This window comes from Poecile atricapillus, chromosome Z, assembly GCF_030490865.1.
Source record: "Poecile atricapillus isolate bPoeAtr1 chromosome Z, bPoeAtr1.hap1, whole genome shotgun sequence".
NCBI lineage: Eukaryota > Metazoa > Chordata > Aves > Passeriformes > Paridae > Poecile > Poecile atricapillus.
Window position 1 is genome coordinate 93,462,194 of NC_081289.1, and position 24,908 is coordinate 93,487,101.

Here is a 24,908-nt window from a genome sequence, read left to right on the forward strand (position 1 = left end):
CCGACTTCTAAGAGTTGTGTAAAGCACCCATAGACAAATTCTCATTTGTATCCTAGCTTCACCATTTATTAAAATATGAAGAATTTCTCCCCTGTGACAGCATGTCAGAAAAGGCTGCACTCTAACATGAATAGAGTTAGATCAGATACCTACCCACACACTTTGGTTCCTTTGAATCCCACTGAGAGGTTCCCTGGCAGGTGAGTTTGCTGTTTCCTTCAATTTCATAGCCCTCATTGCAGGTCACAAAACATACTGTCTTATAGGAAATATCAGCTGTTGAACAATTAATGTGTCCGTTTTGAGGAGACTGAAGTCTGGGACATGTTCGAACTGCAAAGGGAAAAAAAACACCAGTTCACTCTCGGCACTGAGAATCAGTGGAGTTACACTATTCTGCCCAGTGTTTCAGAGGTAGGAGAGAGCACAGATTTTTTCCAAAGGCTTGATACCTTCCTCTTCCTGAAACACTCTTACATAGAATGTATGAGGTTGGGCACACACTTCCAAGCTCACCTAGGTATGACATACATTCTAACTAACAAACTAACTGTGCATCTGGTACACAGTGTTCAGCCTGAGCTGGTAATGTCCATCAACCTTCAAAACGGCTGCACACAAATGGAATCCTGTGGAAAAATGTGTGCTCTTAGGAGTTTCTATTCTCCAACAATGTCTGAGAATTTTGGGGGGATTTCAAACTGGTATGGGCTGAGTACATACCAGGGAACAGGATAAGAGCTTATAAACAGGTTGGATGAGAGTGTCCTGGTACTCAGGAATTTTCTCAGGCATTGTGGACTGTATTCACAGAATATAGACATGTGTAAGCCTCGCCAAGTCAGAAGAGAAGATGCTCAGCATGCAGGAGGAGACAGAGAGAGGAGGAAGGAATACAAACCATTTATATGGCTTGTATACCAGGTCCATGAGAGAGGAAAAGGAAAAAATCAACTTTGTTACTCAGTTGTTACTGAGACAAAGAGACCCTTTCAAGTGTCAGGCATGGAGACAGTCCTGGCTGCTGCTCAGTACAGAGGCTTTTCTCCTGTAATGCCTTGCAAACACTGAAAGCAGCATACTTCCAAGGAGAATGCAGTCCTGTGCAAGAGGTGTATGCAGAAAGGGAAGCAGAGAAGTAAAGTATGATCATCAGATTGTCTTATGGTTTTACTGTTGAATCCTGATCCTGCAATCTAGCACAAAGCTACTCTGTAATTAATATAGATCCCAGAAGAAAGTAAGTTACCTCTTGTAGTAAGAAAAAAGTAAAATGGTATGACCTGGGTTTATGTCCTCATGTTTCAAGGTCATAACCCAAGATATTATAGTAGGACGTCTTTCCTTTGCACTGCCTTTTCAGTGCAGATCCTTTTCAGCTCTGATGCCATGCTCCAGCATTTGTGTCCTTGGTCCCTCCCGGACAAAACTTTGAACTACATACATACTGCCTGGGCTTTGGGTCCCACAAGCAACTAAACTATCTGGACATGAGTATGTGATGATGATACACCAATAACCTGCTACTGGCTTTCCAAAATGAGTGGAAAACTCTGATTTAAAACTGATAAAAACACATAAGGGTAAATGGTATAATTGCTCAAAAACATGACTAAGAAGACAGCAGTTCCTTAAACTCCTAGAATCACAGAATGGCTGCGGTTCAAAGGGGTCACAGGAGCATATCTGGTCCAACCTCTCTGCTCTACATTGGTCATCCCAGAGCACATTGTACAGGGTTGTGTCCAGACAGTTTTGAGTATCTGTAGTGAGGGAGACTCCACAGCCTCTCTGGGCAACCTGTTCCAGTGCTCAAGTCACTGTCACTGTAAAGAAGTTCTTTCTTATACTCAGGTGGAATTTGCTGTGTATCAGTTCCTGCTCCATTGCCTCTTGTTCTACTGCTTGGAACCACCAAGAAGAGCCTGGCTCCCTCCTCTTCAAACAGTTATATACTTTGATAGGACCCCCTCTCAGTCTTCTCCAGGCTAAACAGGTCCAGCTCTCCCAGCCTCTCATCCTTTCCTCACAAGAGGAACTCAGTTCTCACTTGATTGTTTTCCACAGCTTCTGATTACCTTGCTGGCAGGCCAACCTCTGATGATGGGTGGTTTCAGAGAGCTGCTTCTCTGCTGTGATTTGGGAAGCTGCTTTTACCAATTAACCTAATCTTGTTCCTGCCAGGCAGGAAGCAAAACACGATCTCCTCTACAAATGCACTCCAAGGGAAACTAAGCTGGCAGCCTCTCCTTTCCCCAGCAATTGCACACAAGTGGACACCACTAGACACCTCAAACTAATTAATGGGCATGTAGGCTGAAATGAGAATCTGCTTCAAATGCAAGCCAGCTCTATAATTACCAGTAACTACACAGTCTCTGAAAGCTACAATCAACACACATTAAATAATGTATTTTTTTTTTTGAACAGCTATGGTGGCACCTAAGTAGAAAAAAAGTAGCAAAACCTATGTATATGGGATAAGAAAGAAGGAAAATAAGCCATCCAAATGTACCTAATATATCTTTATATTACCACTGTCTCATGTTTACCTTCTGAAGGTACTACTACTCTTGTGCTTGCATACACACAGGCACTCTTTAGGAAGTGTATTTAAAAACAATTTTGAAATGCTCATTTTGTGAGGCACCCTCAGCTTCAGAGCAGCTTCATAATATGCAGTAACTTAACTCTAGTAGGGGGAGCACGAAAAACATATTTACAGCTGAATCTCACATGCTTTATCCACAAGGAAGTTGGCTTTCTCATTTAAGGTTTATACAGAAGTAGAAATACCCAACCCGCAGTAAAAAGAGATAAATTCTACCAAACTCTACTACTTAGGAAGCCTGAATGAACTAAGAGCACTGAGGAGGCTCTTGTCAATGTTAATGTGCCTACAGAGAAGGCAGTCCCTTCACTACCTGCTGTCTAGCCATTTCTTCTGGAAGGATGTAGTGCTCTTGCTTCTTCAAGTGTTTCAGCGTTCACTCTTACTCAGTGTCTCAGCAGGGCTCTGGCAGAAACTTGTACCTGCGCCCATGTCACCTCAGTCATGGTTCCAAGCATTAAACCCATCATGTTAAACCCCCATTAAACCAACCCATCCTCTTATCAGTAACACATTCTCCATGACCAAGAAACATTTCCATAAAGCCATTGAAAACAGCAACAACAATAACAGTATATTCTGCTTGCTCTGGGGTTTCTCCTAATAAATTTTTTTTCTGGATTAAATGTGTGGTTTGCAGTTGTTTTTTTTCCCTGGGTCACTGTTAATTGCATGACATATGATTGCATTAATCACTTTCTAATAGCACAGCAGATTTTAGCTAGCAAAAGAACGGAGGAGTATTTAATGTCAAAATCCAAAGCAGTGGAAAGGGATTTCCCTTCACTCTCCTCTTCCTAATTTATGTGATAAAATACTCTTGGGATTAACAAGACAGCTATAAACCATGCCTTTGATCTTGCTCTCTTTCATAGTCTGAGTGAATCAAGACTAGCAGATCCAGCACATGTAACAGTGGGACTTTTGATTTTTTTTTTTTTTTTTTTTTTAAATGGAAGTCTTCAGTATGATGGACAACAGCACAAACAAAGCAAAAATATATCCTTCCAGTGCTTCAAAGGATATTAGCTCAATATCAAGACAGTATCTCAAGGCAGACTTTTCCCTCACCTTCCAAATTCCCTGTTACAGAAAGATCACACCCCAATACCAAATAGGAGAATTCCTTTAAATGCTCCAGCAGGATTTTCAGGTCCTGGAATCTTCCACTTCTCCATGAAAGAGAAGATGAAGGATCCCTTCTTTGTTGCTGACTGCAGCTTTTCCCAGATTTTTTGCACAAAGGCAGCCTGTGTGACAGAGGCTTGGACAGAGGGTGCTCTCTCCCAGTACCCTAGTCTGCCTGAAGCAGCATGCTTCAGTCTAAGTTTTGACTGCTGCAAAGTCCATGGCTCTAAGTTCTGCTACCCAAGATACCCTCATAGTACTGGCCAGCAATTTATTTTCTATTGAAACCTTCTCCTCTTGTCACTGGAAGCTGAAAAGGAAACCTAGTATTTCTGGGATTATTTGAAGAAAGTTCCTATAAATCTAAGTTGAAGTAAACTGCTACATGAAGAATGTCCTGAGAGACTGATCTCTAGCTCAGATTCCTCCTTTCAGAACTATAAGTTGCTGTTTCTTTCAGGGCTGTAGTGTTTGCTGAAATGTCATAACGTGCTAATTCCTTCAAAGATCAATCCTGACTTTTTCCCTGAACACAAGGCCAGGACAAGAGCTACAGAATGAAATGGTGGTTTTTTTATTTACTAGCTTCCTGTGCAGCACACTAATGCCAAGGGCATTCAAGTCAAATTAAACATGCTGAGCTGCATCTTGTGGCTGTTGAGGAGAAAAGGGCTTCTATCTGATTTTTTTTGATTCTCTCCTTGGAAGACAAACCAGGCAGACATAAAGGCATGGGATTCCAGTTTTCATCCTAATCATCAAAAACCCAATCTCAGGCAGTTTTGTTGTAGCAAATCAAAACTGTTCTTATCAGAAAATCCAGATATAATGCTTTTTCAGGATGTTCTTTCTTGTGTCTCCTCCCTTTCACACCTTCTCTTTTTTTTCTGGCTGACACTCTTTTATAGTGAACTTCTAGGGCATTGTCAGTCAGTCCTTATTGAAATTCTCCTCAAAATTCTTCTGAAGACCCTGCTCAAGTCCCAGGCTTTCCTATATTTGGTAAGAAGAAATTGTAAGAGAATAAGGAGTTCCATTCACATGGAATTCTTCCACGGTTAATGCCTCCCAACACCAACACCAACACACCCCCCTATGCTGAGGGTGTGGTGGATGATCTAAAACAGCCAGGTGGGAAGGTCTTGTTACATATTTAAATACTTGGTAGGTTCACTGGATTTATACAGTATAGATACAAAAATTCATAGATATTAGGTAGACAGAGGTGAAGAGGAGGAGGTGAAGGAAGGAGACTGTATATTCACTTGAAAAACACTGCCCATCTAGTAAATCTTGCTCTGCTTTTTGTGTTCTAGAAATCCTCATTGCCTTTTAGAAAACAGAGTGATTGGGGTGGCATCCAACCTTTGGAATTTTGTTTCACACAAGGGCTAACAGAATCACATCTGCACACCCAACCATGTAGTGAGTCAAGAAAACCACTGCTAAGAACAAACAATATGGAAAAAGTACTTTTCAAGCACATACCTCTGCAAGTGGCTTCTGATCCAGACCACTGCCCATTTGGTTGACAAAGCCGAATACTGCTTCCCACGAGATCAAATCCTGCTTTGCATCGGATTCCACAGGCAGCATTAAAGTAATTGTTGCAGACATTCTGGACAAAGTAACCATTTTCTGGGGGCTTCAGTTCAGGGCAGTGAACAACTAAATAATTAAACAACCACAACAAAGTGGTTACTAGCTGGAGTGCAATAGGCCACTGAAGGAAAACAATCTTTTAAAATTTCTAGCTCAGCTTGCACCTTGGCATTTTTGCTGGTTTGGAGTGACAGAGAAAATCTTGCATGCAATTTGACATGTCCTTCACAGTGCAAAACCTCATTAAAAAGTTGCTGCATTGTGCATTCCAGGGGTATTCTGTTCCTGGATGGAAACACTTACCTTCACAGGTTTGTCCTACAGCACGATATCCCTCCTGGCATGTGCAATCCTCAAGGGATGTACTTCCTGGTGGAGAAGTATGATTCTCATCAGGACATGAGATGCAAGTGCTGATTCCACCTGGTGAACCTTCAGGCTTGTACGTTCCTGGTGGACAAGCTTTCAGCAAAAAGAAAACAGAAAGGAATTCAGGACATTCACCTTTCACCTAGCATATTTTTTCAGGTGTGTTACTTTACTCTTTTTACATTATTCATTTATATATTCAGTGTCACTTAGGGCAGGAGCATTCTCCACTTTATGTGCTGCAGAACCCTTAACAGGTTTGAACTAATGCCTACCAGACTCGGTGGAGTTATCTATAGTGGCTGTCTGGGGGCTGACATTAAGTCCACGATTAATCACCTTGAAAAGAAACCCAGTCCCGCAAGACACCAGATTTTCACTGACAAAACCTGTGAGACCTTGATTCAGAAGTTAAAAAAATTAGTTCAGACTTAATCCTTGCCATTCAAAACTACACAGATGTTTAATGCATACAGATTCATAGAAAAAAAAACAACTAATACAAGCCAGCAAAACCCCCTGCCTTTGATTTAAGCATTATGATATATATGATCTATACACTTGATATGCTAAAATGTGAGAGGCACAAACAATGAAGGAATTAATCAAAGCAACTACTCCTTGAAGCCTTTGCACTCATTTATATTGCATTTCATGTTTTTAATTCTGTGCACCTACACACACAAACTTTAAAAACATCCAGGTGATGTTTTCTAACACAGGGAAAAAGCACAGAGAAAGGCACCTCTCATCAGAGAACTTCAAATGGGCTTGATAGCTATGGATGTTACTGCTCTTTGCCTTGAATTCTATTCTTCAGGAAATCACAGTAATTGTGGTTTTTTCACCAGATGTGTGAATCAGGGGAGTGACTAATCAACAGGTGCTGCTAAAGTGAAATTTTGATTGACCAGATTACCACTTGAAAAAGAACACAAAGACACTTGTGCTGAAAAATGTAACTCCTAGTGAAAAGTTCAGGAAATATTCTGAGGAGGTTATGCAACAGAAACACTGAAACCCAGCCAAAAAAGCTCTCACTCCAACAACAAGTGTCAACAAAATGGCCACATTTTCTCCTTCAGATTGCAGGTCAGGCTCTCATATTCTTCCCTCAGCCAATTTGTACCATTTGATGTAGCTCTGAATGGTATAAAGGACTGTACAACCATAAACATGCTCAAGTGACTTCCTCCTTGCACACTTAGGAGTGCCTTGCTTGTGGAGCTGGTCTCTCCTACAGAGCTGTATTTCCTGGAGTTCAGACATTCTGGCAGCATCAACCTCTTCTTTGTTAGGTATTGGTCTATTCTGTGACTTAGATGCTGAGACACTCTGCCTCTTGTCTTACTAGTGAAAACCTACTGCTTTCTAGGCAACTGGAAAAAAAATACCAAACAACAAAGGCAAAAGAAAATCCATTCTTCTTCCTCACCCATCATGAAAGAGTTGACTTTCATAAGGCACGTTTTATGGAATATACCCCCCAAAAAACAGCCAATATGAACAGGTGGCACTTTCCAGAAGGAGGATGATTTTTTGGATTGCTTCCAGAGAAAATACTTTTGTTGTTTTTTCAGAAAACTTTGTGTGGTGTTTTTGAAGAAAGCAACTGATTGGATTCCAGTTAGGTGGCAATTTTGGGTGCTGAAATTGGGTTCACAAATTTGTATTTTAAATGCACTTTTAAAGAGACAATGACAACGCCTGTTCAGTAAGGGATATAAGTATACAACAAAGCATTTCAGGAAGCCAATAGGGCAGAAAAATCCAATCAGATTTAGAGATTTTTAATTATAGAGTTAATAGAGTTTTTAATTAGTTTTTTGGATTTTCAGGAAAGTGGGGAAAATTGGGGGAAAAAAGTCTCTTTTATATAATCCACCTGTTCTTCCCATCCAAGACAATTTTCTTGGACTTTTACTGCTTCTTTGCTTTGTTCTCATGCAGAAATTTCCATCTTGGACATCACAAGTCTGAAATACTCTCTCCTGCTTTAGATGATCAGAGTTTCAGAGGCCTTACTCTGAAATCTCTGAAATATTTCCATCTGGCACTTTGTGAAGGTCTCTGTGCATCCTTTTTAAAACTGTATCCAGCACAAAGTGATGAAGTGCATCCAAGAGGAGACAGGAAAGAGTGAAAATTAAGCATCACAGGGGACCTGCTCTATGACAGAGCTGCTCTCCATATGCCAGCTGAAGTAAATTAGCCTCTTCTTTACCATGTATGGCATAAAAAATGACATCTAAACTAGGTGTTTCATTCCAAAAAATCCCCCCATAAACCAACAAACCCCCAATCTAATTTCTCTCTTCCTTTCAACCTCACCTTAAATAAAAAAAAAAAAAAAACCAGCAGCAATTTTCTCTTTCTGTTTTGAGAACTATGGGATAAAAGTAATCACCCATTCTATGATGTGAGCACTTTTAACAATAAACCCAGTAATTTGCTTAGAGCTTTGAATCAGTCTGGCTTTGAAGAAAATGATTAATTCTGAAATAACACTTACAATTTGCTCTTTCCAGTCAAACAGCAGGAGGTAAATAACACTGTTAAAATGGTTATTAATGTCTCTGCTGAGAAAAACATGTTTTCCCAAATGTCCTCATTCTTTTTGTATGCTTCAAATGCTTATCACTGCCTTTACAGGAAGTTGAACTATATCCTAACTTGGCATTTTATGTGGAATTTTTTTCAAGTCTGAATCCTGCTCATTGATCCCACATATGCCCTAGACGTATTCAAAATACAAAACTCCACACAAGTTTCCTTCAGAATCTTTGCCAGAAAGCACTGGCTTACAGAGATATTTCCTAGTGTGTGAGATTACACAGCCTATCCTGAGATGTCAAAGAGATGGTTTAAGAATAGAGCATAAGCACACTGTGCATTTCCATCATTTCCGTAACAGTCACAGAGGTTAGCCTGGCCACAGCTCACCTTAAAACCATCCAAAATCAGCTGTGGATGAGTAGAGCACTGGCCACCTGCTCTAGACTGTTCACACTTGACCCAGCTAGACTGCAGACCCATCCCAGCACAACAGCATGGCCTGAGTCTACACTCAGTGATGGATTCAAAGCTAAGCCAGAGTTTAAGGGGCAAGCACATCTGAAGAGCACAAGCCTCTCAATCCATGACTGATCATACAGTCAGGAATCTTCTAGGATCAAGCAGCGCCAAATTTCATTCTAGTCACCTGTACGCATTCACCAACTCTGTGCCAGCAAAACACTGACTACAGGGAAAGATCATATTCTTTGGTGGTAATCTGTAAAAACAATTGACATTTCTTTTTAAGGTTTGCTTTCCCTTCCAGTGATGTCAGAGTGTAAACAACCTCAAAACAGTGTGTGAATAAACCCCAGTGTAAAGAAGCACCAATTTGGCACTGTCAAGAATGACAAAAAAGAGGCAAGAATTTAAAAACTGGAAAACAATTTTAACAGTATCAGCCTTCAAAGAGAAGGGAAACTCATGTGCATAATGCATACATGATTTCCTCAACAAAAGATGTCAATTTCTGTATGTGAACCATCTTGTTCTCTGCCCAGAAGTGAGGGGAGGAGCAAGGAAATGCTTTTTGTTTAATGTAATTCTCCTCTTGAGGCCAGAATAGTGAGCACTGAGTTACACCAGAGGATTACCTCTTTGTTAGAGGATATCTGGAAGCAGGGATTAGTGTGCTAACTCAAACAAGCACAAGGCCCAAATTCCCCAACCACACAAATATGGCTCATATTGAAGTTGTCGTCAACAACCTGCTTTCATAAAATGGTAGATATTCATCAACAATTCACATGCAGATTCTATTGTCTGTAGTAACGACAGTGCAATAGCTTTCTAACCAGAAATTATAATAAAATGAAGTACATTGTTACTTCAGCACGCCTCATGCATTTTCCTCCTCACATATGTTCTCCTAGGGTATATAACTAACTGAAAAATTGTAAGAAAATCAAGCATGTCTCTTCTGGGTTTGAACATTACTGGGCTTGATGACATGTTGGGCCACCAATGGAATGCACTTTCTTATACTTCCTTATAGTCTTATACTAAGTTGCACATAGAAAATAAATTACTAGAAAAGAAATATGACAGGGGTTTGCTAGAAATAAAGACCCACAGGGCAGACATTAAAACATTTCAAACTAACCATACTGACAGCACAACTTATATGTCAGGATGTTGTTTTCAGATGTTTGTTTCAGAGATCTGCCAAACAATTAATATGCATTATCCAGTTTGGCTTTTATTAAACTGAAAATACTAAAGCCAGCAGCAAAGTTAAACCAACTAGCATTGAACCTCTAGAACGGCATAAAGACTGCAGTCTGGACTTAAACAAGTAGAGATCATGGGACAAAGGGGTCTTCTACTCTTTGAAATGGGATCACAATTCTTCCTCTAAATGTACAAGTACAAATTTCAAGGATAAACAATTCTGCCTTAAAAATGTAAAACTTTAAAATCATGGGAGAGCAGGCAAACTCAATTTCCTCTCCAACTAGTCTAGTGCTCTAAGTCACTGAAATGGAATAATTCTTCAATTATCCCACTGTTAAGAGAGAGAAGACTCAAACTGCACACATTTCAAAGATTAATTTGAGGGATTTTGTATTTTTCTTCAATGCATAATTTCTCCCACTAACTACCTTTACTAAGTAATCCCTAGCATAAACCATTTTTTCCACACTTTATGCTAATGAAGGATCTGATTAAGGATTTATCTTTTGTGGGATATGGCAGGAATCAGCTAGGCAATATCCTGCTCTCTTCTGCATCAACCTGAGCTCTATTGATACACAGCTTTTCTGATAACTGTAGTTTATAATTCTCATTTTTCCCCAAAAGTGCAAAGCCTAAATTAAATGACACCATGATGCAAATCTCAAATAATCTTTATAACTCAGCCTCCAAACAGCTTCACTGAGGAAAGCAAGCCTGGTTTGCCATTTTATCAAGTCGTGTTTATGATACAGTAATTTTTTTTATGACATAAATTACATGGATAGGTACTCAACAGATCTGTCCCAGAATACCCGTACACCATGAATACCTGTTCTTACTTGGTTTTCTGGTGCCTATTAAAAATGATGGAACCCAGAGGTTACAGAATCTCCAAACACTGGATGTGGAGATTTTTATATGTGTGCATCTTATCCCTGACATATGCTTCCTTGTGTTTATAGTAATTTCTTGGAAGTTATGTAGAAGATCGACAACCAAAACCTCAGATTAACTCCCATTTATGTCCTTGGAGAACTGCAGTCTAAAACTGTGGGTTCTCCCTTCCACTCCTTTAGTTCAACTATGATTGCTATGCCTTGGCAACAGTGAAAAGAAAAAAAATAGTCATCACTGTGCGTGAAAAAGTGCTCTGGTAGCTGTATTTGCCATTAGTCATGTTTTAGATTTGCCATCATGAATAGGCCTGACTATAAAACTTAGTTATTTTACTAAGTGGGAATTAAAACTTTAATAATTAAGGATATATGGAGAAATTACAGTACAGTATTGTGCTACATCTTTCTATTTTCATATCTGCATCTCCCAACATGACAAAGTACTATGTTATCAGATTTGTCTAAGGGCCAAGCACACCCTTGCTTAGAAGCAGCAGTAGGAACAAGGGGCTATTATGAATTTCTTTTGACAATAGCCTGCCAAATAAAATTCACTTTACAAGGACAAGCCATGGTATCATGTAGGAAATGTAGGTCCCCATTCCACACCAAGCAGTCAAAGACTTCCTGACACTTTTGTACTTACTGCTGCAGCAGTAAGTTTGGGTGTCCTGCAATACAGTGTTGCTCAAACTCCCTCCAGCCTCCAAAACCCCTTCTGCTGCTGCTGCTCACTTAAAGTGTGAGTGACCTCTGCAATGGAAGAAAGTGAATAACATCAGAGGCCACAGCTGCATGGAACTCCCCAGCCCTCTGCCATCTCAATCTATTTCACAGTGACATCTCTTGGCTTTTGCTGCAACCATTTTATGAGCCATTCTCAGCTTGGGCCAGCAGGATTACAGACCATCACAGCCTCTGAAGTATATTTTACTGGACCTGCACATGAAGATCTTTAAACTTGCTTCTCTGACTTTCCACACAATGGGCCTCTACTGTAGAGATTACCTCCAGAAATTACAGCTTTTGTTGTCACATTTATTATCTAGGAAGATGGTTTTTCTTAAGATCTTTGTGGTAGGTTTGTCAGGTTGCCCACATTTGATGATGAAATGCCTTCAGAAAGGTAAGGAAAAACAAATCTAAACTTTTGGCAGATACAATAATCCACCTTTCTACAGTTTGTAACATGTATGATGCTAAAAAAAAAAAAAAAAAAAAAAAAAAAGAGGCAGGAGCAGGTTAGGATTACAAAAAAAGGCAAGGAAGTGGCTTTAGTTAAACATTCAACATGTATGAGCTGTACAAAGACTGCAAAGGAAAACTTCCCTTTATGTGTAGGGATCAGGGAAAGATTTCTAAGTCATAGCATGTTCTCCAGCTCTTTAATATCTCCTATTATCCCTAGCATGTGCTCTGCATTAATTTCAGACAGCACTGAACCTGCCCATCCATCTGCTCTTTGTCAGTATTTTTTAAGCACCCTTCTCAAAGCAACATGATTAGCAATTTAACAAGCTAGATGTCTCTGTTCCTATTTGATGTATTTTCCTCCATCTCCTTAGTAGTTCTACAAATTTCCTCTCAAGCAAAGGCAGCAGGCTGAAACAATTCAGAAGCTTAGCTGTGTCCACATGATACATAGGGGGTGGTTCATTCAAACCTTATAGTTGAGGTTACAGACAGCAAAATTGAAATATTCCACAGCCAAGTAGTCTGCAGAATTTGCTATGACACTTTGGGATGATTTAGCTCTCGATTTTTAAGAACTTCAAACAGTCATAACAAACTTTCAGAATAAAACACCTTTTCTTGATGAAAATGAGAATCTTGGACCCCCTCGCATGGGGCAGGAGATGTTGCCTGGAAGGAGAGCCAGCCCTTGGGTGAGAATCTCATCCTAGTACTGCAAACATCTACAGTGTAGAGAATAATCTGCCTGCTTGAAGAATATGAGCCCAGGAGGCATCACAGCTTGTAAGAGTTAGGATGCCAACGAGAACCTTCTCCACAGGGAGGTCTGGCTGTGCTGAGCACCTCTGGGTAGGCTTGGGGCCAGCACATTTGCACAGGATTACTGCAAAGCAATGGCTCTGAATGCAAAACACCCTCCTTGGTCATAGCAGCAGTATTGAGAATATATAGGAAATATTTATGCCCAGTGTTAAAACTTTTTTCAAGAAGCAGGGCAACTTTTATATGTTAAAAGCATGGTAAGTGCCTCAAACAGAGTCATACTTGAACCACACCTGCATTGCAAGGACACAGAGCTATGAGAAGTATTTAAAATGTTTTACGATCATAAAAATAAAGTCTTCTAATAGAGATTACTATATATACTTATACAGAAGGTAACTTCTCTTTTTATTTCAAAGCATGTGGCTTACTTAAGAATAAGAAAAAAAAAATCTGATTCCATGCACTCTATTGTAACTTTAAAGGAAGTCTACCTATGCTTCATTCAAACTATAAAATCACAATATAGATCCTGACAACTTCTGCAATATCTATACAGAAAGTCATTCAGTTATCGAAATGAAACTTTTTGGGTTTAAGTCTTAGCGCATTTTAGACAGTTAAAGGTTTGCTGTTTGCATGCAATGTTTGCCTTGGTGGTAAATTGGAGGAGATGCCCAAACACATACATTCCTATCAGCTACAGATATCGGTTCATGCCAGCACTTCTGATTTTTAGAACTTGAGTTTTGATTTATGTCCTCATGTCCCCATGTATTTCTAGTAGTTACCATGCTAAAAGTGTAAAACTAACCCCAAAACTACAAAAAAAAAAAATCTTTCTGGGAAACGAACTCAGTTAATATTGTTAAGTTTGCTATGCAAAGAAAGATTATTAATTTATTTCCATACAAGTAAAGGGTTTATTTTGTCCAAAACTTCATGCAGAGTGAGACCCTTATACAAAAGGGGAAATAAAATAAATTCAGAAAATGCTTTGCTTTTCACTACAGTACAGTAGGCTTCTCTGGACATGGTCTTTATCATAATCACAGGCACACATTCCTCAGCAAACCTTGATCAGAGCTGATGTGATAGCACATTCTACTGTAAATACTACTGTTCTAAGTGCCCTGGATAGCATCCTGCTACTGAAATATATAAACACTGAAAAGTAGCATTGCCATCCTGTACCATTTTGGTATCATTGCTGTGAAGTTGCACATTCATTTTTAGAACATGAAATTAAAAATAAACCTCAAAAAACAAACTGAGTGATGAAAATTTCATTAAAGAGAATCCTAACATTTTGTTTCATTTGTGCTCTACATAGTTGAGTGAATACCTCTTTGAAAGATCTAATATTTCACTTGTCTGAAGGCACTGGAAGCACAGGGTTCTCTAGGCCTGGTCTAACCATTGTAACCACATATCAAATACCTCTACTTGTCCTTCCACCTTGTCACAAAGGGTTCTGGGTCAAGAAGGAAAAGGGAAGGACAAGAAAAGGACAGATTTGCACCAATCCATTACCTACCTCCCTAACAAGAAGGACTAATAATCAGCAGCTAGGTGCCTAAAGGGCTAAAATTATCCCTAGGCCAGATCCCAGGTGATGGCTGTTATGATATGGAAAATCCCCACTGGGCTGTGGTCTATGCTGCTCAGCTGATGGCTGTGCAAGCTAGAGGCTCACCCTGGGAAACAAGAAATAGACTTCCTTCACCCACAGCTTGAAAGAGGGACTACTTGGCAAGAGAGAACTCTGAGCTGGGATGAAAAACTCATTATTTAACAACTAATGTGCTACACCCAGAGGAATCTGGACAGAAGTGAGAAGCTCTGCTGCTTGTCACCCCTGGGATTCACTGAAATTACCACAATCCAGCCAGTACTTGCTCAGCACAGCCTGCACTTTCTTCCAGAAGCAGGGAGCAAGAGGCTCAGGTTACAGCTAACTCAACACATAACCTTCTCCTGGGATTGCTCAGTTTAACAAAATGAGGGAGAAGGGTTTAGAAGCTGACAAAGCATGCACCCCAAGGTTCACAGCACTAGGTTACTGCAGTGAGGAACGTGCCTGGTGGTTCAAGATCCATTTCCACTATGTTCACCAAGTCAGCAACTTGAACAGTTTTGTGTTCAGTGATTCTTGGGACTTAATAATGTAACTAAAAATTACTCTGCACAAACTCAATGAGAAAACTGTCTTTCCTGGGAAAAGTAAGTTGTGCAGGGAATCCAAGAGTAGTCAAGAGACTCTACATTCTCAGATTATCTCACTAGCATTGATACAAAAATTGTGAATTTTCTCTCTGGCAAAATATTAACATTAATATTAACTCTACATGTTCCTGAATAATTTTACTAGTCTCTTTAGAGACTAATACTTTACACTACTCCTTTTCTGCTGCTGCCTCCAACACCCACTCCCAACAGCTTCTGGTGCATATGATCCTGGAGTTAAAAAAAAAAGCAAACGAAAAACCAAAAAAACCCCAGACACCTATTTCTGCCTCTTTTCTCTGCAGATCAGAGTAGTTCCAGTGCTCAATCACAGATGGGGAATGCAGCAAGTAAAAGTTATTATAAACAGGAAAGAGAAGCTATTTCTGCCAGACTCTCAATAAACTGTCACTACTGCATTAGGTGCCAAACCTGGCCTCCTTTCCACATCCCTTTTTTTTATCATTAAATATACTTTTCAACAACAGTGATTATACTCCTATTAAGTAACATTTTTGAGCACTGAAGATATAGCACATGACTGTGCAGATGGAGAACATATGTCACTATTTCCATGTTTATTTACTTAGCAGCCCAGAGTAGGAAACAGAGTTTTTGGTTAACTTAACATGGCTGGAGCACATGCAATGGCTCAGGCCAATAATCAGGCCATAAAAAGTGCCAATTATTTTTTTACATATTGTGAAACTAGCCCAACCATTCCCGCATAGAGTTCAGTAAGCTGTTGTAATCTTGATGCTATAGTTCCTGCTTAATTCCTGGAATCACTACTGATATTCATGATTTACCATGAAAAATGTCATAAATCCCACTCTCCATTCCTCAAGCAAAACTCTTATGGAAACTGACAGAATTCCCTGAATTCTTTTAATATTATTCAAATGTGTATATCAAAATAAAATCTTGTTTATAGAAAGCAAGAGCACTGAGATAACAGCTAAGTCAGTATGCTCACTGCTAACTGCTTCTTGCTCAAGAAACATTTGGAAAACTGACTGCTTCTCACTTAATTTTCCCCAGTTGTCCTTGTCCCCCACCTCTCATTTATTATAAAAATATAAAAGATGTCCTTAGGAACATATCTGACCCTTGCTGAAGCAGTGTCTACAGCAGGAAAAGGGTCACTTCAGATCTGAACTGAAGAAAGGATTTTTAAGTACTAAGTTCTGTGGCTGCCAACAGAGTGAACATTACTGCTGCAAAGGCTATAGTAAACGGGATGAAAGATAAAACATATAATATTGCAGTACCTTAACCAAACACACTGCTTCAGGCCTCAGTCTAACACAGCTTTCCTCTGTGAAGAACTGCCATTTTAAACATTTCTGAACCATGCTTTTCATCCCCCAGTAGACAGCCACTCTTCAAAGACCTAATTTTCTGCAATGCAGGAGTTATCCCATGAAGATGGAATCTCAGAGCAGTGAGTGATGCATTTCTAAGGCCCCTTTTAACAAAAAGTATGGACAAAAAGTGCTAACGTAGCACCTGTAAGATCCAAGAACTTGACTGTAGGGCAGCTGATTAAACTAGAATGAAATATCCTGCAGCAGCTGCCAGAAAGGGAGCAGGGAAATGCCAGAGTGAGGTTGTCTCAAGAACTGTCAGGTTCTCAACCTCTCTGCACATTTAAGTGAACCTGTGCTCTGTGTCCCACTTCTCCATTCTCTTTTCTGCTTCAAAGGTAATTTTTCCACCTTGAAAAGGCACAATCACTTGTTCTCTTTCTAAAGGGCAGCGAGATTCTTTACACGTTTTGGGAGAAAAAAAGTCTGCCATACTTCCACTCCTACCTTCTCCATTAAATACATGCTGCTCTCTTTCTAAGCGCTTTTGTCATAAACAAAACCATGCACATCTTCAGAGATGGAGAAAAAGAAGGAGAGAACACTCTTAACTGCAATATGAATCAAAAAAGAAAAAAAAGAAAAAGTTAAGCAGCAATCAGCAGCAATAATGATTAAACCACTGCTCAATGGACCCAAGACTTAAAATTATCAAACCAGAGAATTTAAGCTAGAAAATCTATTTCTAAATAGCACTTGATTCCAAATAGTTAGCTTCACAACATAATTAGTGCTATCTAAAAACATCCCAGTTTTTCCTGAGAGGGAGCCAAATTCTTGGCTAGTATTTTGTACTTTTGCAGGCTGTGAACCAGTGAGGGGAGCAAGGGACTTTTTATAAACTACCTCTCTGATTATGAATGTGTGAGGCACTGCACTTTCTATTTCAATGTAGGAGGCCTCCCAAAAATTACTTTAAAATAATGAGAATAAATCAATCTCTAACATCACTGGGAGTGAAATTTAAGATGTTACAGAAAACTTTGTGAAACATCACATTCACAGACCTTGAACTTATTACCTTTAATACTTGCCTGTGGTATAGTCTTGAGGCAAAAGCCAGACAAGTAACAGCTGTAATCCATCACCCCCATCTGGAGGGATAGGTAGGTAAAAACAAGCAGGGGAACAGGAAGGCAACCAGGGCCTTCTCACAGGTTCTTAGAGTGCAAAGTTGCCTTCTGGTTGGTGGCAGAGGGGAAGGTGCCCAGGCAATTGATGATGAAATGCTGTTGATGATGAAGTATTTTCAGGACAGTAAAGACAGCAGAATCCTGGAGGCTGGCAAAACAAGACACCTCATTTTTTAGCTGGAATTGAGGGCCATGCAAACTGTGCTCTTGGGGCCATAGTATAGCTCATTACTGCTTCTAGGCCAAACTCCTCTGGCATTAAGGCTGGCAGAGCCATTATCATGGGTGAGTTTTGGGCCCTTCATTACAAGAAAGACATGAAGGCACTGAAGCGTGCCCAAAGAAGGGTAGCAAAGATAGAAATGGGCCTAGAGCACAAGTAGCTGAGGGAACTGGGCATGTTTAGCCTGGAGAAAAGGAGGCTTGGGCGGGAACATTATTACTCTCTACAACTCCCTGAAAGGAGGGTGAAGCCAGGTGGGGATCAGCCTCTTCTAAGTAGCAAGTTATAGGCTGAAAGGAAATGGCCTCAAATTGCACCAGGGGAAGTTTAGGTTGGATATTAGGAAAACTTTCTTCACCAAAAGGTGAAGAAGGTCAAACATTTGAAACATTGTCCAGAAAAACAGAGGAGTCATCACACCTGGATGTGTTACTAGATGTGTAGGAATGGTACTTAGGGATGTGGTTCAGTGGTGGACTTGGCAGTGTTAGGTTAATGGTCTGAATCACTGATCTTAGTGGTCATTTCCAACCTCAGCAGTTCTATGATTCTATGAGTATTGAAAAGGAGTATCACATCAAGCCCTGTGAGGAACGGCTGAGGGAGCTGGGGTTGTTTAGCCTGGAGAAAAGGAGACTCAGAGGTCTCTCTACAACTCCCTGAAAGGTGTTTGTAGTCATGTGGGGGTTGGTCTCTTTCTCCAGGGAGCAACTGACAGAATGAGAGGACACAGTCTTAAGCAGTGCCAAGGGAAATATAGGTTGGATATTAGGAAAAAGTTTTTCACAGAATGATTGATAAAGTATTGGAATGGTCTGCCCGGGGAAGTGGTGGAGTCACCACCCCTGGGTATGTTTAAAAAAAGACTGGACATGGCACTCAGTCCCATGGTTTAACTGAGGGTATGGTTAGGGTATGGGTTGGACTTCATGATCTTGAAGTCTCTTCCAGCCTAGTGATTCTGCTGCTGTTGTTGAATTCTGTTGCTACGTAGTGAAAAAGGTAGTCAGGAAGGGAACCCTCAGCTACTGTTACTCTAAAGAGATACTGGCAGAGAGTCCCTCAGTGTCTGAGGCAGGTAAGATTCTTCTCAGTCCAAATTTGAGATCACATTGCTTCTGTTCTCAGGGGTTTGAACTCTGAGCACAAGGTGAGCTGCTGGTCCATCTAAAAAGCCAGCTTGGCTACTCTCACTGATGAAGTCAAGCAACTAATGAGAACTAAATGTCCTTGCCTTTCTGCCATGACCTAGCCAGAACCCCTGTGCTGCCACTGGGATAATTTTTTAGTGTTTTTGGCCAACCAAGAAAAATATGGGTGCTCACAGAAGTGCCATGTTTCAGAAAAGGTTTCATTCATTGCATTTCATATGGCATTTGGAATTTCCATTCAGAAATAAAAGTGATCAAAATTTGTATCTGTGTTTTACGTCTCTACAATTCACAACGACATAAAACTCAAAGGGATTTGCAAGTGACAGCATATTTTGATCCAAAGATGAGGCAAAGGCTTAGGTTCTAAAATGAGGGAAACATTTGCATTTCATGTGATGTACTTTACCAAGCTGACAACAGAAATAGGCCTAAAGGATTGGAATATGTTTAGGCATACATACTAATGCCTCTGTGAGACAGAAAATAATGCAAGTCCAAAAAAACCACCAGCTTAACAACATGTAGCTTTTCTGGTATATGACTACGAGGCTTGGCAAGCACAATGTACATCCTGTGCTGACACCATGACTGCTCAGAACAAGGCTACCTCAGCCTCCCACTTCCCTCCTTGTATTAGAAAACCTTAGCCCTGTGAACTGAGTTACTTGACTGACTTTTGCAGTGTTTCATACTCCTGCAAAAAAAGTCCCCCTCTTCCATACCTTCTTTCTTGAGACTCAAGACACCACTGTGTCACAGGGGTAAGAGATGCAGAAGATTTAGCCTAGCTGTCTGCTGCATTTAAAGTTTCTAGAGCACCTCCACACTGGACTGGACTCCCCAAAGTAAGCCTACACAGTGTTGCTGATGTCACATGCACTAGTCTTGACTCCTGTGATGCTAAAATTCTTGCAGCAGGCTTTAGCAGGCTGGCATTCCAATGCCTGTACAGGCTTCATAGTATGTTCTGAAGTCAGCAGGTGGGCAATGTGTGAAATGAGGAATAGGAAGAGAAAACACAGTAACAGTCCAGTGTTTTCTTCCAGAGCCCCAGATATTTTCACACAGGCATAAGACTCAGAATACACGTCTTTAAAATAATGAGACTTAGCGTATTCCCAGCCCATCATGTAGATGCTTCTGTTCCACAAGAATACTGCCTGTATCTCTATGTGTATTTCCAGATATGAGTTGTTCTAGGGCAACACAGTGAGAATGCAGCAAGCACTTTTTTGCCATAAAACAAAAAACTGAAGCTGACATGGAGCCTGATAATAGTCAGAGCAATGTTATACCCTCAATTAATCTGTGAAGTACTAATCAACAAACAGGCTGGAGTCAATGGCAATAAATGGTGAAAAAGAGACATGCAGTAGTAGTAGCCTAAATGTAGAAAAGTTCTTGTATTTCCGGAATTATTCCTTGAGTAACAAACCACATTCCACAGGGAGCAGGCAATTTTGCATGGATACTTACCAGCATTTACAAGGGAACACCCTTTCTTTAAACTTTTTGGGGGCAAAAGTCCCCCCCACCCCCTTTATTTTTTTCTTATTTCACCCTCTATCTTTAGGATGTTTCTTTTGATGTCAGAGAAAAAAAAACAACAAAAAGAAACACTCCAACCCCCCCAAAAAAAATCCCAAAACCCAAAACAAACAAAGAACAACCAGCAGATTTTGTTAATGACCAGGAGAAGAAGGCAGTTCTGCAGTTGTTACAATAAGTGCAGGTCTGTGTAAAATCAGTGCATCTGCCATACCTAGAGAGATGGTAGATTATTGCCATTTCTCTATGCTTTACACTGCTTAAAACCTGCAATTTAGTGCCTAATTTTACTTGGTTTAGTTTCATATCTGTCAGGTCCAAATTATATCTATATGACATGGCTTAGGTTGATTAGATTGATTATGACGTGGCTTATTAGATTAGATAATATATTTAACTATATTATACTCCTGTAATATCAGTTTCTCAACTCCCCACCAACCCTAAGGTCCATTAATTCTTCTTACTCTTATTGACTAAAACATTTCCTGTTCAATAAATTTCAGACTAGGGAGAAAAAAATCCAACTTCTCAAACTACCTTCAGGTGCTAGTTCTACTAAAACATCTGCATTGGAAGTGCTGACTTGCTTTTCTGGCTTTGTTTTGCATGGTTACAAGCTAAACCCTAGGGTTTTGACCTGAAGATGCTTCCATTTCTATGCAGAGTTCTGATTCTGTTTTCATCAAATCACCAACAAACCCAGTAAAAACCAATTTCCTGTTTGATTAAATTGATCTGTGCTGCTGCTAGCTCCTTCCCTAGGGACTGGATCGCACTCCACCATGCAGTCAGCACTGTTTCATGTTGAGAAATTTGAGCTATCTGCAGCAGATTTTAGGCTGATGGAAGAAAATATGGCTGCTTGTAAGACAGTCAACCAAACATTCTGGCTGCTGAGAACTTGGCGGGTTTAATCACCTTATAATAGAATGTCTATTATCTATCTGCAACCTACATGCAGTAATTCTTTTCCAGTTGAAAAGAAGAAGTTGAGTGGGATTTTGAAACCCTTTCATCACAGTGTTTTTTCCACCATATGCCTCCTGCTGCCCATGGTCTCTGCTTGAGTGGTACAAGAATCTGAAGTGCTTCTGGACCCCTGTTGGTCTGGAGAAACAGAGAGTGTGGGAGGGAGTGAGAGCACAACTGCAGAGGGCAGAGGGGGTTCTTTCCTGAAGTAATTGTGAAATGACCTGAGGAACCTGACAGACGATTTTCCACAGAGAGCACAGGGAAGTCAGGACTGAACCAAAGAGGCAGCAGAAAAACAATCTTAGTCCTTTTCACTACAATGTTTATGCTCTTCTGATAGTGGTAGACAAGTGAACACATCATAGTGGAAGAAGCTTCTCTATTGCCTTTTCCTTGCTTTCAAATCCCTCAAAAGGCTTTGCTTAGGTCAAAATCTGCAAACTAATGAATTATTTAGATGTGGGTTATGACCTGATGAGCTTTGTGCACTATTGCATCAATGTTTTTTCCCTCTCAGCAAAACCAAGGGAAGTAACAGGTCACCACCTCTGAACATTTGCAATTGCTTCAAATTGCATTTTATACACAATATTATCATATTGGGATAGAAGTAGATAATTTTGTTTAAAATATTGAAAGTACTCTTTCTTACAGGGAAAGCACTTTGCAATGTATACTGGCTTGGGTAGAATGAATTTCACAGCATAGGTCAAGAAAGGGATTTTTAAAAAAGAGAAAATATTTCAACTCCATCTCAATTTGAAACTGATTCTGAGAGTTAAGAGTCAAATTTGTTTGACATGTGACAAATACAGTGTGTACAATCCATTACAATCCAAATGTAGGGACACAGGGGATGACTGAACTTGTCACAGTAAGAGCGCTATGCTCAAGTCCAGTTAAAATAATCAACTTTGAGAAGACTTCAGAGGCAATTTATGATGTTAGAATTCCTGATACTTATTCACAACCTCACAGGCGCTAAGATTAAAAGTTGCACGTAAATTGTAGTAGAAGTTGGTTTCTAGGAATGACTCAAATAGTTAAATGTGAAGCTTCAGAGCCCTAGAGAGCCACCAAGAACAAAGTAGGTAATTAAAACAAATTTTAAGTCCTTTAACCTCTCTCCTCACGTAAAAAATTAATGCTTTGCTGTATACTTCTATCTCATTTTGTCCTTGATGCACTGTTTCAAGAATTTAAATATATTCTTCTCTAAAACAAAAGCTACCAAAAAGCTCACAGAATGCTAAGTTGTCTGCTTTTAATTTGTGAGATGGCACAAGTTCAGGAACAATATGTCTATGAAAACATCCTGGCTATGTGTTTCTGAAAAGGTAGTGAAAGTAAAATGACACAGTGTAATCCAGAAAGGAGAGCAAAGAATCCTTCATTAAAGGATTTCAGGGGACAACTGCTCCAATAAGTGCCTGCTATTATGCCAATCTCAACCCTAAAATAGATTTTCAAATGTACGAGACCCGTTAAGGTCTTATCAAAGGCCCTTGTCAAATGGTTTGAGCCTTAACTGTTTAAAAATCAGTGACAACAGGCTAATGAACATTTTAAGCAGTTAAACAAGGCACGTCCAGGGTAAACTTTTAAACTACCATGACTACCAGGACTGCACTACTGAAAAAGGATGTTTTCAAACCATGCACAATTTTAGTGAAGGTAAGACAGCTTGCTTTTCATCCTGTCTAGAGCCTCAGGACAAAGCCCAGCCATAACAGTAAAGATTTTACAGTCATTTAACTAAAGGCTAAACCTAGCTGGTACTGTACTTACACTTTTGTTAACCTTTTTTATTAGAATTGCTACCTGCAATGTTTCCCTTGTGGCCAAAGGACACATGGAGATAGACTCTAAAGAAAGCCTAAATCTGACTGACACAGAGAGTGGAAGATTATTTCTGAGTCATGTCTATTTCTAATCAGAGAATGTTTTATGCATCTCTCAAGCCCTCCAAATGGTTGAATTTTTTTCTCCTCAAATTTCACATATGTTTTGGAGCCTTCATTTTCCTGACATTCTAAGGTGACCAAGACATGTCACTTTGAAGATAAGGAAATAAGAGTAAGTTGTACATCATTTTCTAACATTCCAACAAATTTATTGCAGAAACAGTTCTGTATTTAATAGGAAAGAGTCTGGTTTATCATAGAAACCTATTTTTTAAAGCCTCTGATAACATCTACATGGAAAGGATGGATGTTTTTCAATGCTACATACAGGTGTAAAATTACACCTCTGCTTTTCTGGTTTGCATATGTCAAAATTGAATCTGGATTTTCACCTTCACCCTACAACTTAATTTGTTAAAGAAATTCCTCAGAAATGGTGCAGAAATGCAGAGAAAACTATTTTGTTGGTAGGTTTTGTTTGGTTTCTGGGTTTTCCTTTTCTGCCACAGGTCACTCTAAAATTCAAGGGAGACAAGTCACAGTGTACAGAATTAGAAAAAAAAATATACCACAGAAACATTGCTATCCCTTATAGCTATCATGTTACTTAAAATATTTACTTTTGAGAAGATTTATTTAGTTGATACACAAGGCAAAGAGTCACTCTGTTCCAAAGACTTGATGCAGATCTCATTGATATGAGATACTTTTATCCACTTCGAGTGCCTTGTCAAAACTACAGATTTGGTGAAAACCCACCAGCAGCTTCATGTGCCATTTATTTATGTGAAAAATTTGTACCAAACTGACTAAGAAAAGGTAATTTTTCCCACAGTTTTGCAGGCAAAGCCCCTGAGGTTAGATGTTAAAACTCATGCTTTTTTTTTTTTTTTTTTTTTTTTGGTAATAAGGAGCTCACTGTCTCACTCTAGAGTTTGTTAAAGAGTTTTTCTGATGGACTAAATCTGGATTTAAATTCACTGCCAGAAATGCCCTATCTTCATAAAGGGGGATGTACAGGTGGGAAACAAACTGCTTTGGTGTCAGAAGTCACTTAAAACAACAGCAAAGCTGCTGTGGGATCATGCAGCAACCTTCATCTTTATCAATCACTCATATAAAACAAAAAATACAAAAAACCCAACCAAAAACCTTTCCTGATACGAAGAATATGCTGGCAATATACTTTTAAATTCTCAAACCAAAGGAACTTTTCTCTACTGTGTGCTAAATTTCAAAAAATCTTGCAGCATCCAATTAAGTTCCTCCCTCAGCCTTGCTTTGCTTTCTATAGCAACAAGAAGGAGAAGGTCTACTTAATTTCCAGAAGCAAAGCATGCAATACTGGGCTTCAGGGGATTAAGTTTTAAGAAAGCAGATTGAAATGTAAACAATCTGGAGTAGCACATCTGTATGCTTCTGGATGCATTTATTTTGAACACAAAACACTTGTAAAAGCCATTTTCTTCAGTCTTCACAAAAACAATAATTATTAATGTTTTTATATTATTGTTTTAAGAATTAAAATACTTTTTAAAAGATAATTAACCTACTAAACTTCCATATCCATGTCTATAAAGGTT

General features: G+C 39.5%; 1 protein-coding gene across 1 annotated transcript in view; it reads right to left on the reverse strand.

The window, feature by feature from the left end:
- The window catches only part of SVEP1 (sushi, von Willebrand factor type A, EGF and pentraxin domain containing 1), a 119,716-nt gene that overhangs the window by 73,761 nt on the left and 21,047 nt on the right, over nucleotides 1-24,908 (reverse strand). Inside the window, exons 4-6 of the mRNA XM_058826325.1 lie at nucleotides 5,645-5,803; nucleotides 5,228-5,407; nucleotides 154-333 (exon numbers count right to left, since the gene is read on the reverse strand). Coding sequence (XP_058682308.1) covers nucleotides 154-333; nucleotides 5,228-5,407; nucleotides 5,645-5,803 — 519 coding nt within the window. The remainder of the gene's footprint in view (nucleotides 1-153; nucleotides 334-5,227; nucleotides 5,408-5,644; nucleotides 5,804-24,908) is intronic.